General features: G+C 38.1%; 4 protein-coding genes across 6 annotated transcripts; 2 read left to right on the top strand and 2 right to left on the bottom strand.

Moving 5' to 3' along the window:
* The first annotated feature begins 6 nt into the window (after positions 1-6).
* LOC112519307 (casein kinase 1-like protein HD16) lies at positions 7-7,061 on the top strand. The gene is made up of 15 exons (XM_025127359.1): positions 7-648; positions 2,329-2,457; positions 2,554-2,627; positions 2,719-2,788; positions 2,871-2,926; positions 3,921-3,992; positions 4,129-4,223; positions 4,309-4,375; positions 4,479-4,608; positions 4,701-4,919; positions 4,991-5,133; positions 5,669-5,843; positions 5,941-6,031; positions 6,378-6,724; positions 6,814-7,061. The coding sequence occupies exons 1-15, from the start codon at positions 277-279 to the stop codon at positions 6,871-6,873; spliced, it is 2,100 nt and encodes a 699-aa protein (XP_024983127.1). The 5' UTR covers positions 7-276; the 3' UTR covers positions 6,874-7,061.
* Positions 7,062-7,428: 367 nt separating this feature from the next.
* LOC112518845 (protein PHOTOSYSTEM I ASSEMBLY 2, chloroplastic) lies at positions 7,429-10,222 on the top strand. Its single transcript, XM_025126609.1, has 6 exons — positions 7,429-7,764; positions 8,461-8,561; positions 8,723-8,888; positions 9,450-9,542; positions 9,620-9,750; positions 9,866-10,222. The coding sequence occupies exons 1-5, from the start codon at positions 7,683-7,685 to the stop codon at positions 9,748-9,750; spliced, it is 573 nt and encodes a 190-aa protein (XP_024982377.1). The 5' UTR covers positions 7,429-7,682; the 3' UTR covers positions 9,866-10,222.
* Positions 10,223-10,392: 170 nt separating this feature from the next.
* On the bottom strand, positions 10,393-13,372 carry LOC112518901 (GTP-binding protein BRASSINAZOLE INSENSITIVE PALE GREEN 2, chloroplastic). Its single transcript, XM_025126683.1, has 3 exons — positions 11,561-13,372; positions 11,011-11,178; positions 10,393-10,924 (listed from the first exon to the last, which is right to left on the bottom strand). Exons 1-3 carry the CDS (start codon positions 12,785-12,787, stop codon positions 10,574-10,576), a joined length of 1,746 nt encoding a protein of 581 aa, XP_024982451.1. The 5' UTR covers positions 12,788-13,372; the 3' UTR covers positions 10,393-10,573.
* Positions 13,373-13,437: 65 nt separating this feature from the next.
* LOC112518904 (E3 ubiquitin-protein ligase SINAT2-like) lies at positions 13,438-16,833 on the bottom strand. 3 transcript variants are annotated; one of them, XM_025126690.1, is made up of 5 exons: positions 16,568-16,833; positions 16,294-16,385; positions 15,617-15,854; positions 14,477-14,863; positions 13,438-13,994 (listed from the first exon to the last, which is right to left on the bottom strand). In XM_025126690.1, exons 3-5 carry the CDS (start codon positions 15,818-15,820, stop codon positions 13,671-13,673), a joined length of 915 nt encoding a protein of 304 aa, XP_024982458.1. In that variant the 5' UTR covers positions 15,821-15,854; positions 16,294-16,385; positions 16,568-16,833; the 3' UTR covers positions 13,438-13,670. The 3 variants fall into 3 exon arrangements, with proteins under 3 accessions (XP_024982458.1, XP_024982455.1, XP_024982456.1); XM_025126687.1 differs by lacking the exon at positions 16,294-16,385 and having other exon boundaries at positions 16,568-16,832; XM_025126688.1 differs by lacking the exons at positions 16,294-16,385; positions 16,568-16,833 and adding an exon at positions 16,250-16,268.
* Between the last annotated feature and the right edge of the window lie 930 nt (positions 16,834-17,763).

Raw genomic sequence — 17,763 nt, forward strand, 5'->3', positions numbered from 1 at the left:
CTCTCTCCCCAGCCCCTCCGATGGCTTCCCAAATTTGACCTAGCTACATACATGCACGGGCCTATATCTTCTTCAAAACCATTCCAAAAGTCAGCATCATCTAGTTTCCTAATCATCCATCAATTCTGGCGGAAAGCGTTTTCTGATTCTTGTTTGGGTTAATTCTTTGGAGGTCAAGGGTTAAGTGATTATGTTTAGGGTTTCAGCATAGATGATGGTAGATTCAGTAATTAGTGGGTTTTTGCTATTATTATGTGCGAATTATATGGGTAGAGAATGCCGGAGCTGCGCAGTGGAGTACGCCGTGCCCGTGCTCCTGTAGTTGAAAAGAAGAGAGGCGGCAGGCCCAAGAAGCGATCGGAACATTTGGTTGGTAATTACGTTAAGACTCGAGCGGCTGCAGCTAGGGAGGCGGCCACGGCTGTGGTTGAGATCAAGCAAGAAAAAAAGCTGCGGCGGCAGACTAACAAGAGAAAAGAAGGTTTAGCAACAAAGGCGGTGGTTGTGATTTCTGAAGCGGAGGAGGACAAACAAGACGCACAAGAAAAAGTCAAAGAAGTAGCAATGGCGGATGCTAGCGGTGGTTTGAGCGCTAACAAGGTTACCGGCCAGGAAGAGGAGGGGAATACTGCCCCTTTTCCTGATAGGGTATGCTCGCTATGGTTCCATTCATTTTTTAATGCGTCAATATTTATGCAACATCTTGATTTGTGCCTAATCCCAGGAAGTAATTAACATGTTAATTTCAGCAGCAAAACATATGAATTAGTTATACTTCAAAAAATAAAATTATGGAATTTTGTTCTATATCCAATCCTTGTCAATCACAATGGAAGTTCCCCTGATTAGTCTTAGAGAGGCTAAAAAAATCAAAGAATTCAATCCTTGGGATTTCGGATTTCATTTTTCTCTTTTCCCTCCGGTTTCAGTAGGTTTTCCAGTAATAGTTGTGTAAAACTAGATGTTCGTTGTCGATAATGGAATCCCATAAACTGGCAGATCGCTTAGAAAAATTACCATTCATGAATCATGAATGTATTAGCTATGGGTGACATTGTCTTATGATCACATATCTTGTTTTGCTCCTTAGTATGAGACTGTAATCACTCGAAAACTGCAATATTCGAATGCATTGATTTATAAGAGTGTAAAGTGCAAAGAGGAAACTGTTTATGGTATTATTCTTGATTTATATTGTCACTCTCCCTGGTGACAACTTTAGGGAAGTAGGAGCATTCTGAATTCCAGATATGGCTTTATTCTTAATTTATATTGGTACGTGGCAAAGATGTGAAACGACTGATATGAAACTATATGCTCACTCAATGTTGCATTGTTTTTTTTTCTTGATCCCTTTTTGAGAACTGTAGGAAACATGACATTTTCTCCTCCGTATTGTGGAAACTGAAAATAACCATGCTCACTTGATCTGTCCACTTCAGATTTGGGGGTGGACTAATGAGCACCCGTGTACTCAAATATTTATGGTTTCGAATATGGATGGGCAAGGTGTCATAAATATAGCAGCTGTCTCTTGGCTTTGTGAATTAGGGATTGCATTTCTATGTATTCCTATAATTTATTCTTCCTTACAAACAAAAATGGAAGTTCTTTCTGGTTTTCTGATTGTGATGTTTGCCTCATACTCGGTACTCCCAATCTTTTAATCATCAATTTTAATCCTTAGATAGCTCATGAAGCAATTCCTACTTTTGGAGTGATCGGACGATCTGTAAACCAGTTATTATGTTACATGAGGAATGCTTAAGTTAGAGACATTTAATTCAAAATCATATTTATTGCAGTTCACATAAGATGTGTACTAATTTGCATGGCTTTCCCCATTCTAAGGTGTGACAATGAGTCAGCAAGCTACTTGCCCATATTGGTGGTTTGATTAGGCTAGCTAGCAACTATTTCATTATACTTATCAAAAAGATTATGTGGAAATGCTGAGATTAACTGTTTCATATGCTGATACATGGCATTTAAAGCTGGAACCTATATTCGTATATTTAATCAAAGCATCTTAATATGAAATTTATAGGCCTAGAGAGTATAAGCATCATACTCATGCCTGTTCTTTCATATCATCTTCTTTGACGCCAATGCCAATCTTTACTTAAAAATGAGAGATCTACTGTTTCAGAAACAAAAAGAAAGAAAAAGTCAGAGATAATTTTTTTTTAAAAGGAATCATGTGGTCTTGATCATATTGTTCCATTGTTTATCTTAGACTTACCATGTGGAAGGATTATTGCATAGGTTATAGAAATATTCCAATTAAGATCAGCTAGTTTATTTGATTCCTATTCGGTCTGTTTCCAGGTTCAAGTAGGTGGATCACCTCAATATAAGGTTGAAAGAAAGTTAGGCAAAGGTGGGTTTGGTCAGGTATTTGTAGGTCGTCGTGTTTCTGGTGGAACTGAACGCATATCAGGTCCCGGTGCCATGGAGGTAATGTTCTACCAAGCAATCAAGTTTGGATTCTATATATTATGTAATCTTCTATAAAATCTGATTTTTCATTTTCATTAATTCTGGTTGTGACAGGTAGCTCTTAAGTTTGAGCATAGAAACAGCAAAGGCTGCAGTTATGGTCCTCCATATGAGTGGCAAGTTTACAAGTATGTATCCATTTTTTTCAATAAGTAATAAGATCAACGTAGTTCTTTTTCAAATTTTAAACAAGTGACATGGGGTTTGTTGGCCGAACAGTACTCTTGGTGGCAGTCATGGAGTGCCTAAAGTTCACTATAAAGGAAAACAAGGAGACTACTATGTGATGGTATGATAGTAAGTTTCTTGTTCATCTAGATGAATAACTTTATAACATAAATCAATGATTGTCTTTTGTTCTTACATTCCAGGTCATGGACATGCTGGGGCCTAGTTTGTGGGATGTCTGGAATTCTTCTGGGCAATCGTGAGTTTTTTAAGCTTGTTAACATAAAACGATGCTTATTGCTCTTTATCGTGTGGTTTATTGTATTTTAATCTAGCATTTCAGAGGAGGCAACTTGTTTTATTGGGTTTGAGTATTTTTGTGTTTGAGTTGTTTCATGGAAACTGCACACCAAGAGTAATAGAAAAAAAGGCATGTTTATTCATTTGATTGAACCTATAAAGAGATCCTTGATGCTGTCTATATGAAGTGTAATAATTATCTGTATTCTGTTACCCCACTTTTGCTATAGGATATAGAATTGATTTAAATATATTGATTAATATCAGGTAATCTGCCTTGGACTGAAGCTAATGACAGTTACCAAACTGCTGTTCATTTGCCCTTGCTCCTTTAGCATTATATTTCCATCCGTGAATGTGCTCTGTAAAGAGTAAATCTCATCATGCCATAGGCTAGCAATAAGGTTTTTTTCCCAATACCAGCATGTTTTTTGCTTGATTACAATGATCGATTCCTCATATATAGATGCCATAATGTACCTGTCCATAACATCAGTGAACATTAATTTCAAATTGTTTACCATATATATATATATATATATATATATATATATATATACATACATATTGATGGAGAAAGGCTGCAAATGTTTGCTGATTTAACTTGGTTCTGGAGCTATTTATTTTGTTGAAATAATAGTTTCTGCTGTTTAAGACAATTTACCAATGATACACGGGATAAGTTAGATCAGCAGAGTGTTGGTTGTGTTGCAACTTGCATTTTAATTTGCAGCCATACTTGGGCTCTTGCTGCTTCTTTTTGTTTTGCTGCTGCTGCGTACCCCATAAAATTGGGGTGGTTAAGTTGTGTACTTGTGTTCACTGCCACCAAAATTTTGTGCTCCACTCCTTGAGATGCTTTCTTTACAATAATGAGCAATATGCAAATCTATGATCAATGCTCCCACTGCATTCCTTATATCTTGTTTGTTGATTTGTTGCCTGTTTGCCAGGATGTCATCAGAAATGGTAGCTTGTATAGCTGTGGAATCTTTGTCGATTTTGGAAAAGATGCATTCAAGAGGGTATGACATTCTAATTGTTCTTATTCTTTGTTATTAGTGCTTGAGTTGAGATGCTTTCTCTCTTGTTCATGGCAAGAGTCATGTTTATGTTTGTTTCTTATATGTCATTAAATTGATTGACTACTATTTGAATTAGTTACGTACACGGAGATGTAAAGCCAGAGAACTTTTTGCTTGGTCAACCATCAACATCTCAAGAAAAGAAACTATTTCTTGTTGACCTGGGGCTAGGTAAGACATCTTATTACCATCTCATGATGGTTTTGCCTTTCTTTCTGATTTTTATGTAATGCATTCATTGATATATGAAATGCAGCAACAAAGTGGCGAGAGAGTGCTAATGGTCAACATGTTGATTATGATCAGAGGCCTGACATGTTTAGGTAAAATATAATTTTACCAAGTGAAGCAAACTCTTAATGACGTATAATACACACGTAATATCCTTTTGATCTGTGTATCATATCTTTGTCATGTTTACTGCAGAGGAACGGTTAGATATGCTAGCGTGCATGCACACCTGGGAAGGACAGCCAGTAGAAGAGACGATCTAGAATCTCTGGCGTATACACTTGTATTTCTTCACCGCGGTAGACTGCCTTGGCAAGGGTATCAGGTATTTAAGTTTGGTTACACCGTAATCTCCCTGTGGCAGGTTATATTTTGTGTTTTAATAATCTGATACCAAGCATACTGTTGTGTTTTTAGGGGGACAATAAATCATTTCTAGTTTGCAAGAAGAAAATGGCCACATCTCCTGAAATGTTGTGCTGCTTCTGCCCTGCTCCGTTAAAGCAATTTCTTGAGATAGTTGTGAACATGAAGTTTGATGAAGAGCCTAACTATTCCAAGCTCATATCTTTGTTTGAGGGCTTGCTAGGCCCAAATCCTGCCATAAGGCCAATAAATACCGATGGTGCTCAAAAGGTGATGCCTGTTTTCATAGTGTGGTTTTATGGAATAGTTATTTACTGTTTCTAACTTGCTTTCCTTCTTAGATTATATTTCAAGTTGGCCAAAAACGAGGCAGATTGAATCTTGATGAGGAAGATGATGGGCAACCTAAGAAGAAGGTCCGGATGGGAGTTCCTGCGACACAGTGGATTTCTGTTTATAATGCCAGGCAACCCATGAAACAGAGGTGCATGATTTTCCACCACTATGCTTTGCTTTCATTTTTTCTTTGTCAAGCAGGTCAACATTTTGCCTTTGCATATGCGTAAGATTGTATGCAAACAAGAAGCCATGCTTTTTGGGTTGATTTGTGTGGGAATCTGTGGCCTCTTATATGATATAAATATATGTTCCTATGATTTGCTTTTCAGCCTTAACAAACTTTACGTGTTTTTGTATAGTTGAAAACCTTTCTGCAGTTAAGTTCACATGAACTTGAAGATCTACTTTTTTGATCATTTACAACTTTAATGATAATAATATGTCCATTATTATTCATTCTTGCCATGAGCTGAAGATGTATCCCATCCCTTCAGATTCATAATGTCATTCATTACTTTAAGCTCATTGTAATTTTACTGAGACCATGTATAGTAAAACATTCATGGGAGATTTCTGTTTGATTTACTATCCAGTTGCTACTTGTTATGGGGACAACTTTGATTGTATAACACTTCTCTGCAACTGTGATTTAGTTTTCATTTATGGTGCTGCATAATCAGGTACCATTACAATGTTGCGGATGGAAGACTGGCACAACATGTTGAGAGGGGAAATGCAGACGGCTTACTTATTAGTTCGGTGGCCTCTTGTTCCAACTTGTGGGCTCTTATAATGGATGCTGGAACTGGCTTCTCAAGCCAAGTTTATGAACTGTCTCCTTTCTTTTTACATAAGGTAGTAGATGCCCACACCATTCCCTGTAAATTTATTTTGTGTTGCAAAAGCATTGTGGAGTAACTATTATTGTTGATCCAACTTGTCTGTATTATAGGAATGGATTATGGAACAATGGGAGAAGAACTATTACATCAGCTCCATTGCTGGTGCTAACAACGGGAGCTCTCTTGTGGTGATGTCAAAAGGTTTGTAGACTTCTTAGGGGGTATTCACTGGTGGCAGTTGACGGTATAGAAAAGCGAATGACCTCACAGGACTGAATTGGACACGAGTGAGACAGGCGGGTGAGAAAGTTGTGGAGGGTTTTAGGGTTTTAATTTAACATGGGTAGTTTAGTAATTTACCAAGCTTGTCCATCTTCATGACTTTTGTCCCACCTATTTTGGTGGGACAGAAAAAATCCATTTTTGTACGACTCAGTCCTGTCTGGTCCCATTCTAATTGTCACACCAAATGTGGGACAAGAAGTTTTTGTTGTCTCCTATGGATTTTATTTTAGATATCAGTTAAAATTGTGAATATCATTTGCAGGGACCCAGTATTCTCAACAATCTTACAAAGTAAGCGAGTCGTTCCCTTTCAAGTGGATAAACAAGAAGTGGAGAGAAGGATTCCATGTGACGTCAATGGCAACAGCAGGAACACGATGGGGTGTTGTGATGTCTAGGAATGCTGGGTTCAGTGATCAGGTGGTGGAGCTGGATTTTCTGTATCCAAGCGAGGGGATCCATAGACGATGGGATAATGGTTACCGTATCACATCTACTGCTGCTACTTGGGATCAGGCGGCTCTCATCTTGAGTGTTCCCCGCCGTAAACCAGGGGATGAAACACAGGAAACTTTACGAACATCTCAGTTTCCAAGCACACATGTCAAGGTTAGATTGGATATTTCCATTTTGTTATTTATGGTTTTTCACCTTTTTGTGCAAGGAAGATTGATTGATCGAATGTTTGGAAAATGCAGGAGAAGTGGGCAAAGAATTTATATCTTGCTTGTGTTTGCTATGGAAGAACAGTCTCTTGAGCCATTTAGATGATGGGGGGGAAGGAGGAAGAAGCCATTTTTATCTTGTTTTCTTTAACTGTGCTGGTGACTTCTGTAATGGTAAAAGAATTGATGTTAGGTTTTTTTTTCTTTCCAGAAGTAGATGTCTTACTGTTGTAAAAGCATTGTATTTAATTTTGAAGCTGTATAGTTGCCTCCTTCCTCTATTAACCAAACTAAGTCTAACCCCAGGCTCTGGTCCAATCTCAGGCCAAGTGCCTTTGGTACTAAAACTTGTCCGTCACATTTAGACCCGAGACGGGTTGGGACAAGATTCATAAATTACTAAACTATTTTTATTGAATTAAAAACTTAAAATTTAAAAACAGCCCACTTTTAGAAAAATAACCTTAACGGGTATTTACGTAAATGCTTATTTGGTAAGAGTCAAAAACTATAATTTTATTTATCGGGTAAGATTATAGTCTATCAAAACGGTAATGTAACAATGTATCTGATAAGTGTTTACCGGTGAGAGTCCTTATCTGGGTAAAATTTTCAACATTTGTTATGTTCATCCGAACGGTTCCTAAATCAGGTTATGTTTGTAATATCATGTCACTTTGGAAAACAATGTTTAAAACTTTAAATTGTTTATAGGGAGCAAATTGATCATTTTGCCAAAGTACAGGGATCATTATTGAAAGAAGGATGGTTTGAGGGTGGCGGGAGTAGTAACTTAAATTAACGGTTAGCAATATGCCACGTCCTCGTAGGCATATCCTGATCAATAAACGGTGTTGCTTTGCTGCTAATGTCCATACAGAGCTCTGTCCAGAAGGGGAAAAATGGCGTTTCACCTTTCTTCTCCCTCACCCTCCGCAATCACAGGTCTCTCTGCTCAATCAAACGTTCCACATGGTCTACGCCGTAAGTTTCACTCTCTCTCTGCTTTCTCAATTGAACAATCTAGGGTTTTTCAAGTTCCAACCACGAGTTTTCTGATCTTCTGCTTGGCGTTCTGTGATTGTTTGATATCTGTATTTCATGAGTCTGGATAATTGCGTGATATTTATTTCAACATTGGATAGGGTCATACTCATGCCTCAGGGAAATTCGTGATAGTGGCATTCAAATTGGAAACCGGCAGAAGTTTTCTTTTTTCCAACTCAATATTGTTTTTATTTATCTGATTCTTTTGTGAATTTTTGTTTATTGAATCAGTACGAATGAAAAGGATTAATTTGATTATCTGTGGTGAATGATTTGTTCAAAAGCCAAAAGGAAACACGACTGTCGTGCAATCTTTGGGGAGAAATGGTTGTTTATCTGTGGTGCATGATTTGTTCAAAATCATTCATATTGGCGAATTGCAGACTATAATTCTTTTGGTTATTTATGCACCGATGATGATTAATATGAAGAAAATCATTCATGTTTTTATATTTTCAAAAGCTAAACTTTTTTTCTTCCAAAAGCTTATATTTTCTTTATACCCATTCTGGGTGATGGATTGAATACTTGAAGGTAATCAGAGGATTTCTTCAACAGATTCTTTCTTTTTTTCTGTTCTTTTTTGTGGGCTGTATGTTTTTAGCAACTTACTTCTTTGGTTTTGATGACTAGCCAATTTGAAGTTAGTAAGCTATCGTGTGCGATCTAGCTTAGAATCCGAGAGCTCCTCTGCAGATGCTCCAGACACCTCGCTGGAACCTATCACCACAAAGGTCTGTGTCTTCTCAGTAACAGTCATTATGCCTTCAGCTGCTGATTGTTCTAATAGGTTAAAGGATAGTAGATATTTCATTCTCCTGACGGTTATTATTATGCCAGATTTTAGACATTTGCAATTCCGATAATGATTTCAAAATGCAACTGATCTTGACAGACTCAAAACCCATCGACATCAAGAAGACTATGTCTAGCATGTTTAGCTTCGTCCTTTGCTTTGATAAGCAATTCGACTAGTTCCCATATTGAGGCCAAGGCAATTGCTTCTGATGCCAAAGAAAGACCAGGGTGTCGAAACTGTGGGGGTAGTGGTGCTATTATATGTAAGTTTTGCTGTTTGCTTTGATCTTTTTCCTGCATTTGCTACCGTTCGCAAACAATGAACACTCAGCTTGGAACCTTAATCTGGAAACCGTGGGAGTTTGGGGCTCTGAAGTTAACAGTCGGACAAACCCTCTGGTGGCTCTAAGGGGACTTGAACAGATGACCTTTAGGGAGCAAACGAAAGCTCTTACAAGTTGAACTACCTCTCAGGATGTGTATGGTACGTGGACGGGACTGGACAAGCGCGAGTGAGGTAGGTGGGTGAAAAAATTGTGAAAGGTTTTAGGGTTTTAATTGGACATGGGTAGTTTGATAATTTACCAATCTTATTCCATTTTTCCTTAAATTTTTGTTCCACCTATTTTGGTGGGACCATCCTGCCCCTGCCTAATGTTGCGCCAAGCATGGTACCACAAAATTTTGTCTCGTCCTGTCCCACATACCAAACGCACCATCAGTGTTTTGAAAGCTTAATCTCACATGATTGGAAGAATGTCGAATGTCTTCCACTCGATTCTAATTTCAACTCTTAGTCCATGAGATTTTTGTTTTCTATCTAGGTGATATGTGTGGTGGTACAGGAAAATGGAAAGCTTTAAACAGAAAACGGGCTAAAGATACGTATGAATTCACTGAATGCCCCAACTGTTACGGTATATTTCTTGTTATTGATACTAATAATCGTGTTGATCTCTTTCATGTCTCATTTCGTTGTTGCTTCGGAATACAGGTCGCGGAAGGCTTGTGTGTCCTGTTTGTTTAGGTACTGGTTTACCCAACAACAAAGGTCTTCTTAGGAGGCCTGATGCCCGACAATTGCTTGATAAGATGTATAACGGACGCCTACTTCCAAACTCTTAGGTCATTTTCCTACTTATGATATCCTGTTATCGTTTATTTGAATATTGTTAGGGTCTAAATGTAGCCCATTCAGGAAGAGGGAGTATTGTTAATCTTGATGTTATCTTCTTCACAGGGGTCATTTGGCTCTTGGATTATTGTTGAATTTGGGATATAGAAGAGCAGAGGCTACTCTTTATTTACGGTACGTGTATAGAATCCGCTTGAGGCCAAAAATCAAATCGTTTTTGCAAGATGCATCTTTAACCCGAGCTGCTGTTGAGATGTTGAACACGAGATCCGGCTTGCTTCATCTATAAGCGACAATTTTAATATGTATGAAAGCAGGGTTGGAAATCTGCTGCTACTTTCTAAAGGATTAGCTTCTATAGATATGTTCTTGCTAGGTTCTGAAGTTGCATATGTGAAAACATGATTCTGCACTTAAAAGAATGGAAATTTGATGTTTTTACATGCTTTTCGCATTTTGAACAAAAATTCCTGAGCATTCTTTTTTTCGAAATTTGATGGAATTGGAATGACAAATTTCACCACCACTACCCTGCCACAATCATCAAATTGATATTATTATTATATATATTGATAATATGAAAATGTGGGTATTTTAATCAAATTTCATTTCATTTCCTGCCAATCAAAGATGAGGTCAAAACGTGATTCAGTTTAATTCCAATTCATTCGACACATTATCTTCATTCCAAAACACTCCGCGAACCAAACGCCCACTTAAAAAAAGTGAAATAACTGATCTTTACATGTTTGCTTGAAATTGTCAAGAAATGGCTTAATGATCCTTTGGAAGATGGAGTCAAGTTGTAATAACTCATAATGCAGCAGTTGTGGCTTCTGTTTCTGGAACATCAACTTTCTTCTTCTCATTATGGCGTTGCTTGTTCAGAGATTTATCCGCTTTCGACACAATTTTCGAGACGGTGAACCCCGTGACTTCAAAATTGTGTGATCGGTGAGGGATCAAAGCTTTGCGAAGGGTGACATCAATGCCATCATATGTCCAAACACCAACCACAGCCTCTCCTTTTAGTCCGATGGCGAACCAACCAAGACCAGCAGCAGCAATGTCGACACAACTCGAGTCCCACCAGTTCCCAGTCACACGAAATTCCTTCCTTACCCATCTTCCAAGCTCCTCCACTCGATGCTTCCCGATCGGTGGCTGAGCCAAAAGGGTAAAAATGGAAATCGACATCAAAGTTATCAAGAATACAAAAGTCTATCAGAGTAAAGATAGAATGAGTGTACCTGCAATTGATGACCAAAATGATCTTCCACCATTGTTGATGCCTTCTCTGTTTTGCCCATATGCAATGGAAGATGAGGAGACGCCCACACGGTAACATATAACGAATCCACTGATGATTCTTCGATGTCGAGCCTCATGAGGCCACCGATATGAACAGAATGCCCAGCCTGATCAAGAACACACCTCTTATAACTTTATAAAATTCGAAAAAATTTCTACACAAGATTCGCATAATCCAGTTGCTATTGATGCTATGAATCCCGATCGTGGTCAAAAAGTCTAATATCCAACAGGTCCGGAGGAAAACCAAAAAAATGAAAAACTAAGAAATGCCTTGATAAGTAATAACCACTCATCTGCACAATATGCACATATGCATAAAAGTAATTTGCCTAGTATTAGCATGTGAATATGAATGTGAATGTGAATGGTTACTAGATGTTCCTTAGTTTTCCATTTTTTTTGGTTTTCCCCCGAACTTGTCTTTGCTGGTATATCTACAACTAATGCAAGAACCAAAGACATCTGTTTTTAAGCAAAGGTACTCACTTTGATCCTATAGGTCCGCGGTTTCAATTCCTTGCTGATCTGAACCAATTTCCGTTCTTCTGCAGTCAAGCGTGTGGTAATCTGATGTGGGTGCAGTAACCCTGGTGTATCGAACAACTTTGCTTGGCCAGTAAGCACGCCCTCCACCCTAACGATCCCCAATGTAGTCCCAGGGACAGGAGCCTCAGTCAAAACACTCATTTTCCCTCCTACAGACTTTCCCATTGCATTAATCAGCGTCGATTTGCCTGCATTTTGCGCCCCTATGACCCAAACATGCCCTCTTGGTCCAGCCAACGACACCATATCATCTGCAAGATCCTTCAATCCCCAGTCTTTGACGGCACTCACCAAATGAACTTTGGTCAATTTGTTGGCTCCTCCTTCTCTGGCCCTGGTCCTAACCCAGTGTTCGAAACCGGTTGGTGACAATGATGTAGGCAATAAATCGATCTTTGTAACGACTAACACCAATCTAGGCAAATTCCCTGACTTCCCTTCTTTCCAAGCTCTAGAATGAACATCTATTGTATTCGAAATTGATTCTGCAACTTTTTTAGGAAATGAACCATCAAAATCTACAGCATCTACAACCACAATTACAACGGTTCTTGTACCTGAAACCTGATTCAACCTTTTTCCAACAGTATGATCAAAATCGAAATCAGGCAACAAGTTTTCGACGGTTTGATCCCTGACCCTTCCGTAATTCCTCAAGCTGTGGCACCTCGCACAAACAACCGGCCTTTTGGGCGATTTAGGGCTAGGATTTTTAGGGTCTTCGTCAGATTCAACCAAAAAGCCCTTTTTAAGAGACTCTGGAATGTGGGTTTCCTCTGCTAATGGGTTTTTATCAATGGGTAATTTGTAATTTGAACCTTTGATGGAGGGTGTGATGAAAAAGCCAGGTTGTTTAGGATCGGAATCTTGCATTGGGATTCCACATCCAGGGCAAATTCTAAGGGTTTCGGAGGTTGATTCATCGTAATTTCCATCTCTGGTGATGGGAAGAGGTGGAACCAATGTGTGATTTGAAGAAAAGGATCTGAAAAGGGGGTTTTGGGTTGCTAGGGTTTTAGTAGGGTTTAAAAGACTCGATATTTTGTGGGGATTTATGATGGTAGTGAAATTGGAGTTAGATACAGGTTTTTTGTACGTGTAGGTAGTGAAATGGGAGAGAGGAAGGAGATTCTTGAGCTTTGATGGACGTAATTTTCTGAATATCATTTTTGTGTTTCACAGCTCTGCTTCCATGGAGGTTTTGGTAGTTAGGGTTTGGTTTCAGCGAGCAATAATATTACTACTGTATAATTTCACTCAGATCCTTTGAGATTGACAATAATCCAATAATGATCCCCCCAACTTAACAGAAAACAGAAGTACCTTACAATCTTTTTGTTAAAGACAAACGACGACGTTAACTTTTTTGGCATGCTGCTAAGTGTTAAACTTTAATAATTACTTTTGTTATTTTTTAAATTACATTGATCGATCATCAAAATTGGTTGTAGGTAACCGTTTTTTATCCGATAAATCCTTACAGGACAAGTCTTCACCTTCACTTACCAGATAAGATTTCGCCCTTCCTATTCATATTACCTGGTTAGATTCTTCGTTAGTATTATACTCATCCGTTAAGATAAGTGACATCCAGTTTTGGACATAACGATGTTTAGCATGTTCAAAAGTTGGACCAAAAAGGGCCTGACGGCCTAACAGTCTATAACCCGTTCCAAACCAGACCCGAAACCAATTTCGTAACACAATGCCCAAAAGAATATGATATTTTGAAAGTGATTTGGCAAAACTAAATAGAAAATGAAACAAAAAAGAAAGCATATATATATAATATATATATACACTACATTTATATAGTATGGAACAAAGTTAGCTCTTGCTTTAAACTCCAGAAAGCAAAAATGTTGACAGGTACTAACTAAGCCTGCAAACCTGAATCTAAACCTTTACAAACACAGAGAGAGACATGTATAAACTCTCTCAGACCACCCTTCTTTCTTTTGCTATTTCACAAAAAGAGGAAAACCAAAAAAACATGGCCATGGCTGTGTACGGTGGTGGTGGTGGTGGTGGTGTTTAACTCAAGAATCAATCAAGACTGTTCTCTCCATATCCGGCCGGCCACTTTCAGCTTCAGCTCCTGCCTATCACTGCCGGAAAAGAACAATGCTATATTTCTGGTTATGATCAATCCGTCTAGACTATCTCTAACCGTCTTGTGACCATCACGAATGCTCCTCGGCACCCCTTGCCATTTTAGCTTTCTCCCATTCCCTCCCACCTCAAGGCTGTAGCTGAATTTGCTTGCCTCATTTTCATCCCCCATGAAACGCAAGAACGCCATGTAAACAGGTGCCATACCCAGATGAAACGCCTCGAAATGCAAACAGAATTGATACCCGAAACAGTTGAAAATCTACACCCAAACAACACAAAATCAGAACTTTTATCTTTAAACACACTGCAATTCTGTGTTTTTTCTAATCAAAACTCAATCATCTAACCCAACAAGAACTAGGGGGAATTGTCAATTATGTAATGATTTTTCTAATCATTTTGTGTAAAAGATTGTTTATCAGTTCATGATTACAGTTTATATGTTCGAGTATTAGAAGTTTATGGGGAAAGTTCAGATGAGAACCATAGATGTACCTAGGAACCAACTATTTCATAAGTTATTCACGATGAATAACCCTAAAATATTCATGAAAATTCTTCATCATGATGATTTTCATTATTCATGATATTCATCATGAATATCTATCACGATATCCGTCATGAATAATTCATGAATAGTCGGTTCTCAGGTTTTCAAAATATTTATGGTTCTCATTCAAACCTGCCCCTAGAGTTTATAAACACTACATCTCTAGAGGGAGAGAGAGAGAGAGAGATTACTGTCAACATCCATGTAGCGTTTTCAATTTCGTGAGGATTGGGTTTGACGTATCGGTGGTTGAAAGTGGAGCCATCGTGCATGTCAACATTGTGATCAGCCTTGAGATGTGCAACCAGGAACGGGATATCACCCTTGACGTAGCATTCTGTGCCTGCATAAGGGCAATTATAGCCACGATATTTGCAATTCTCCTCATGTCTTATCCTAGTATGATATGGGAAAATATCTTGGCACCCCAAATAATGGTACTTGCATGGCAATTCTATCGACTCTGCAACTTTCTCCAACGCCAAACACCGTATGTTCCCAAGCTCTTGGCGGCATATCGGGCAGCTATTTTGCACTTTAGATTTACAAACAACACATATCGTGTGGCCATTTGGACACTTCACAGAGTAATAACAAATATATTAGTGAATTTGATACCATCACTTTATACATCATCTATAATCCATCTACTATATATAATTGGAAAGTTGGGCCCCATCGGCTAGACACGGGCCATATGACCTCTATATATGTTGGAACCTCCGCCTCTCTATAATGGCTTTTTAAGAGAGGATCAAAGGGGTCCCACATATTCTAACATGGTATCAGAGAAAATGTCTAGCGCCTCCAGGGGTCCAAACACGCTCAATCGAGCCTCCACTCAAGGGTGTGTCTAGCCTCTATTTGAAGAGATGTGTTGGAGTCCCACATCAGGTAGACACATTCCATCTAACATCTATATATGTTGGAACCTACCCTTAAAGAGCCTTCTTTATAAGGCTCTTTTAGAGAAAGAATCAAAGGGGTTCCACATGAAGGAGGTTCATTTAGGAACCTTAAATATTTCAGGAACCCATGAACCGCCCTTTTTGTGAGTATTCATGATGAATTACGTGATAAATGTGGTGACAGATATTCATAATGAATACTCACAAAAGGGTGCTTCCGGGATTCCTACAATATTTAAATGAACCTTCCCCGGTTCCACATATTGCTATAAATATCCACTAGGTTCATGTCACCACAAGACAAGGCAAAATTAAACTTTTCCCAACAAAAGAAGAGAAATTATGCGTTTTTTATCGGCGATAAAAGTAGTCTAATAGCAACAAGGCTAAAAGGTTGATAGTGAAGGTTAAAAGAGAACATACTTGATGAATAGGAGGGTGCATTATGCTTAGGCATACAGGACACTCGAGTAGCTCGTGAACCGCACTATTTGACGCCATTCCCTGCCTTCCACCACCCGATACACATAATCTCAGGCAACTCCGTCCTTCCATGTTCGAAGATTTAACACCATAATCACCACGAGATTCAGTAACATCCTGATAAATATTACCTCCAGGACCCATATTCTATAGTTTCACCTTCTGTTGCCCTTGGATCCTGCCAACCATAACCAAACCAAAATTATTCTATCCAGTTTCCACATTTATACAGTGTTCTTTTCTTCTAATTTTTGGCATTTCACAAGAAGCATGGATTGTTTACAATTATTAACCAAGTAGCTCAAAACTATAGGCACCAATGAACAAAATGAAAACCCTATAATATTCAGTTTTTCATTGCAAACCAATAGTCTTTCTTGATTTGCAAAATGGGCGATTTCAGACCAAAATTCAAGAAATATAACTGCAAATAAACAGCTGTATTTCGTCCACAGTTGCTCATCTTGCAAAACCCAGTGTTCCGTTTTTGCATATTTGCAAGAAAAACGGTCCATTTGAAACGAAAAGCCAATTACAGAACACAGAAAAGATGCCCAAATTGTTGTCAAATACCTAGGTTTAGCTATCAGACACAAATCTTAGCATATTTACGCAACCTAATCAACAGAAAAACGAGATATGTGATTCGCAACAACATGATCATTGATTGCAGAAAGTTTAAACTATGAGAGCTGATCCATCTACAAAACTGGAAACACACAAGCTAACTATGAGAGTTAAAACCATCAGCAAACCCTTACTTTTCCATCTAAATCATCACACCCTACTCAAATTCCAAGAATTAAAACACGCCCAGATATAAGCTCGCTTTCAATCAAGAAAATAACTACAACAAGAAAGAAATTGGGAGAAAAATAGGCAAGAACTGACGGAGAACTGCAAACCCCAGATGAGAAATCGAGTAAAATCAATCAACCCATCAATAATTGGGTGAAATTTGATGTAAATGAGCCACGACGGTGCGTTGTGGTGAGCTAAAGTTTGAAAGCCGGAGTAGATGGACGTGTTGAAGCCGGAGTCGGTATTAAAAATAGAAATTGTTGATTACCCAGAAAGTCAAAGATTTGGGTTAATCTTGAAGTCCCCCAAATCAATCAGTTCCCCGGATGGAACAGTAGAATCCTATAAAAATTGGGGGGCTCAATGATAGAAGGGGCGTAGGGCGTATATATACAGCTAAGGGGATTTGCGGAATTCCCAAATTCCTTGCTTGTTTTGTGTTGTCATTTTCTTGTTTACAGAGTGTCCAAGTGTTGGCTTGTAACCAGTTACAACGACATTTCAATTATTGCGTTTATCATATCTTTATTTATAAGGTACTGTATAATATACGGACACGGACGAACCGTGGTGCATATAGTGACACGTGTCATCGTATTATTCCTTCGTCGAAAGGTGAAAAAATTCAGGTTCGTGAAAAGTGCACAAGTATTAATTTGTCGTGTGCCACCGTTATGTATTTTAAAACTACAATGAGAACAAGTTTTATTTAGTAGAGTTGGTTTACAAAGCCTTTATTTCACCCAGACCAGACCCAAGTTCGAATCTTGTTAGTGTCATTTTCTTAGTCAAATAGTGTCACCGTGTGGGAAAAAAATCGTATATTTGTTTCTTATAGTCAAACGATGTCATCGTTTGAAAAAAAATTCACTATATTTTTTTCTTACAGTCAAATAGTGCCACCATTTGAAAAAAAAAAATTTGAGCCCGTCCCTGTATACAGATAGATAAATGAAATAAGACGTGTATTTACATGTGTATACATATATATATACACACACATATGTGTATAATATATTATTCGAGTAAATAACGGATACTAGATGTTGTGTCTATATATATATAGTATTGTAGCTAACGTGTTAAATATCTTGTTTGAAAAATACGTTTGCAATAATGAAACTTAAATGAATTGACGGATACTTGAGGTTATAGTGAATGTAGATTGAACATAAATACAATATGCAAATTTTTATTTTGACGTGTCGATTGTTTAGTAAAACAAACATACGTCAAGGAAATAAAATATACCCATTTGAATACGTTTTTTTTTTTTTTTTTTTTTT

This window comes from Cynara cardunculus (genome assembly GCF_001531365.2).
Source record: "Cynara cardunculus var. scolymus isolate 2C chromosome LG 10, CcrdV1, whole genome shotgun sequence".
Classification (NCBI taxonomy): Eukaryota; Viridiplantae; Streptophyta; class Magnoliopsida; order Asterales; family Asteraceae; genus Cynara; species Cynara cardunculus.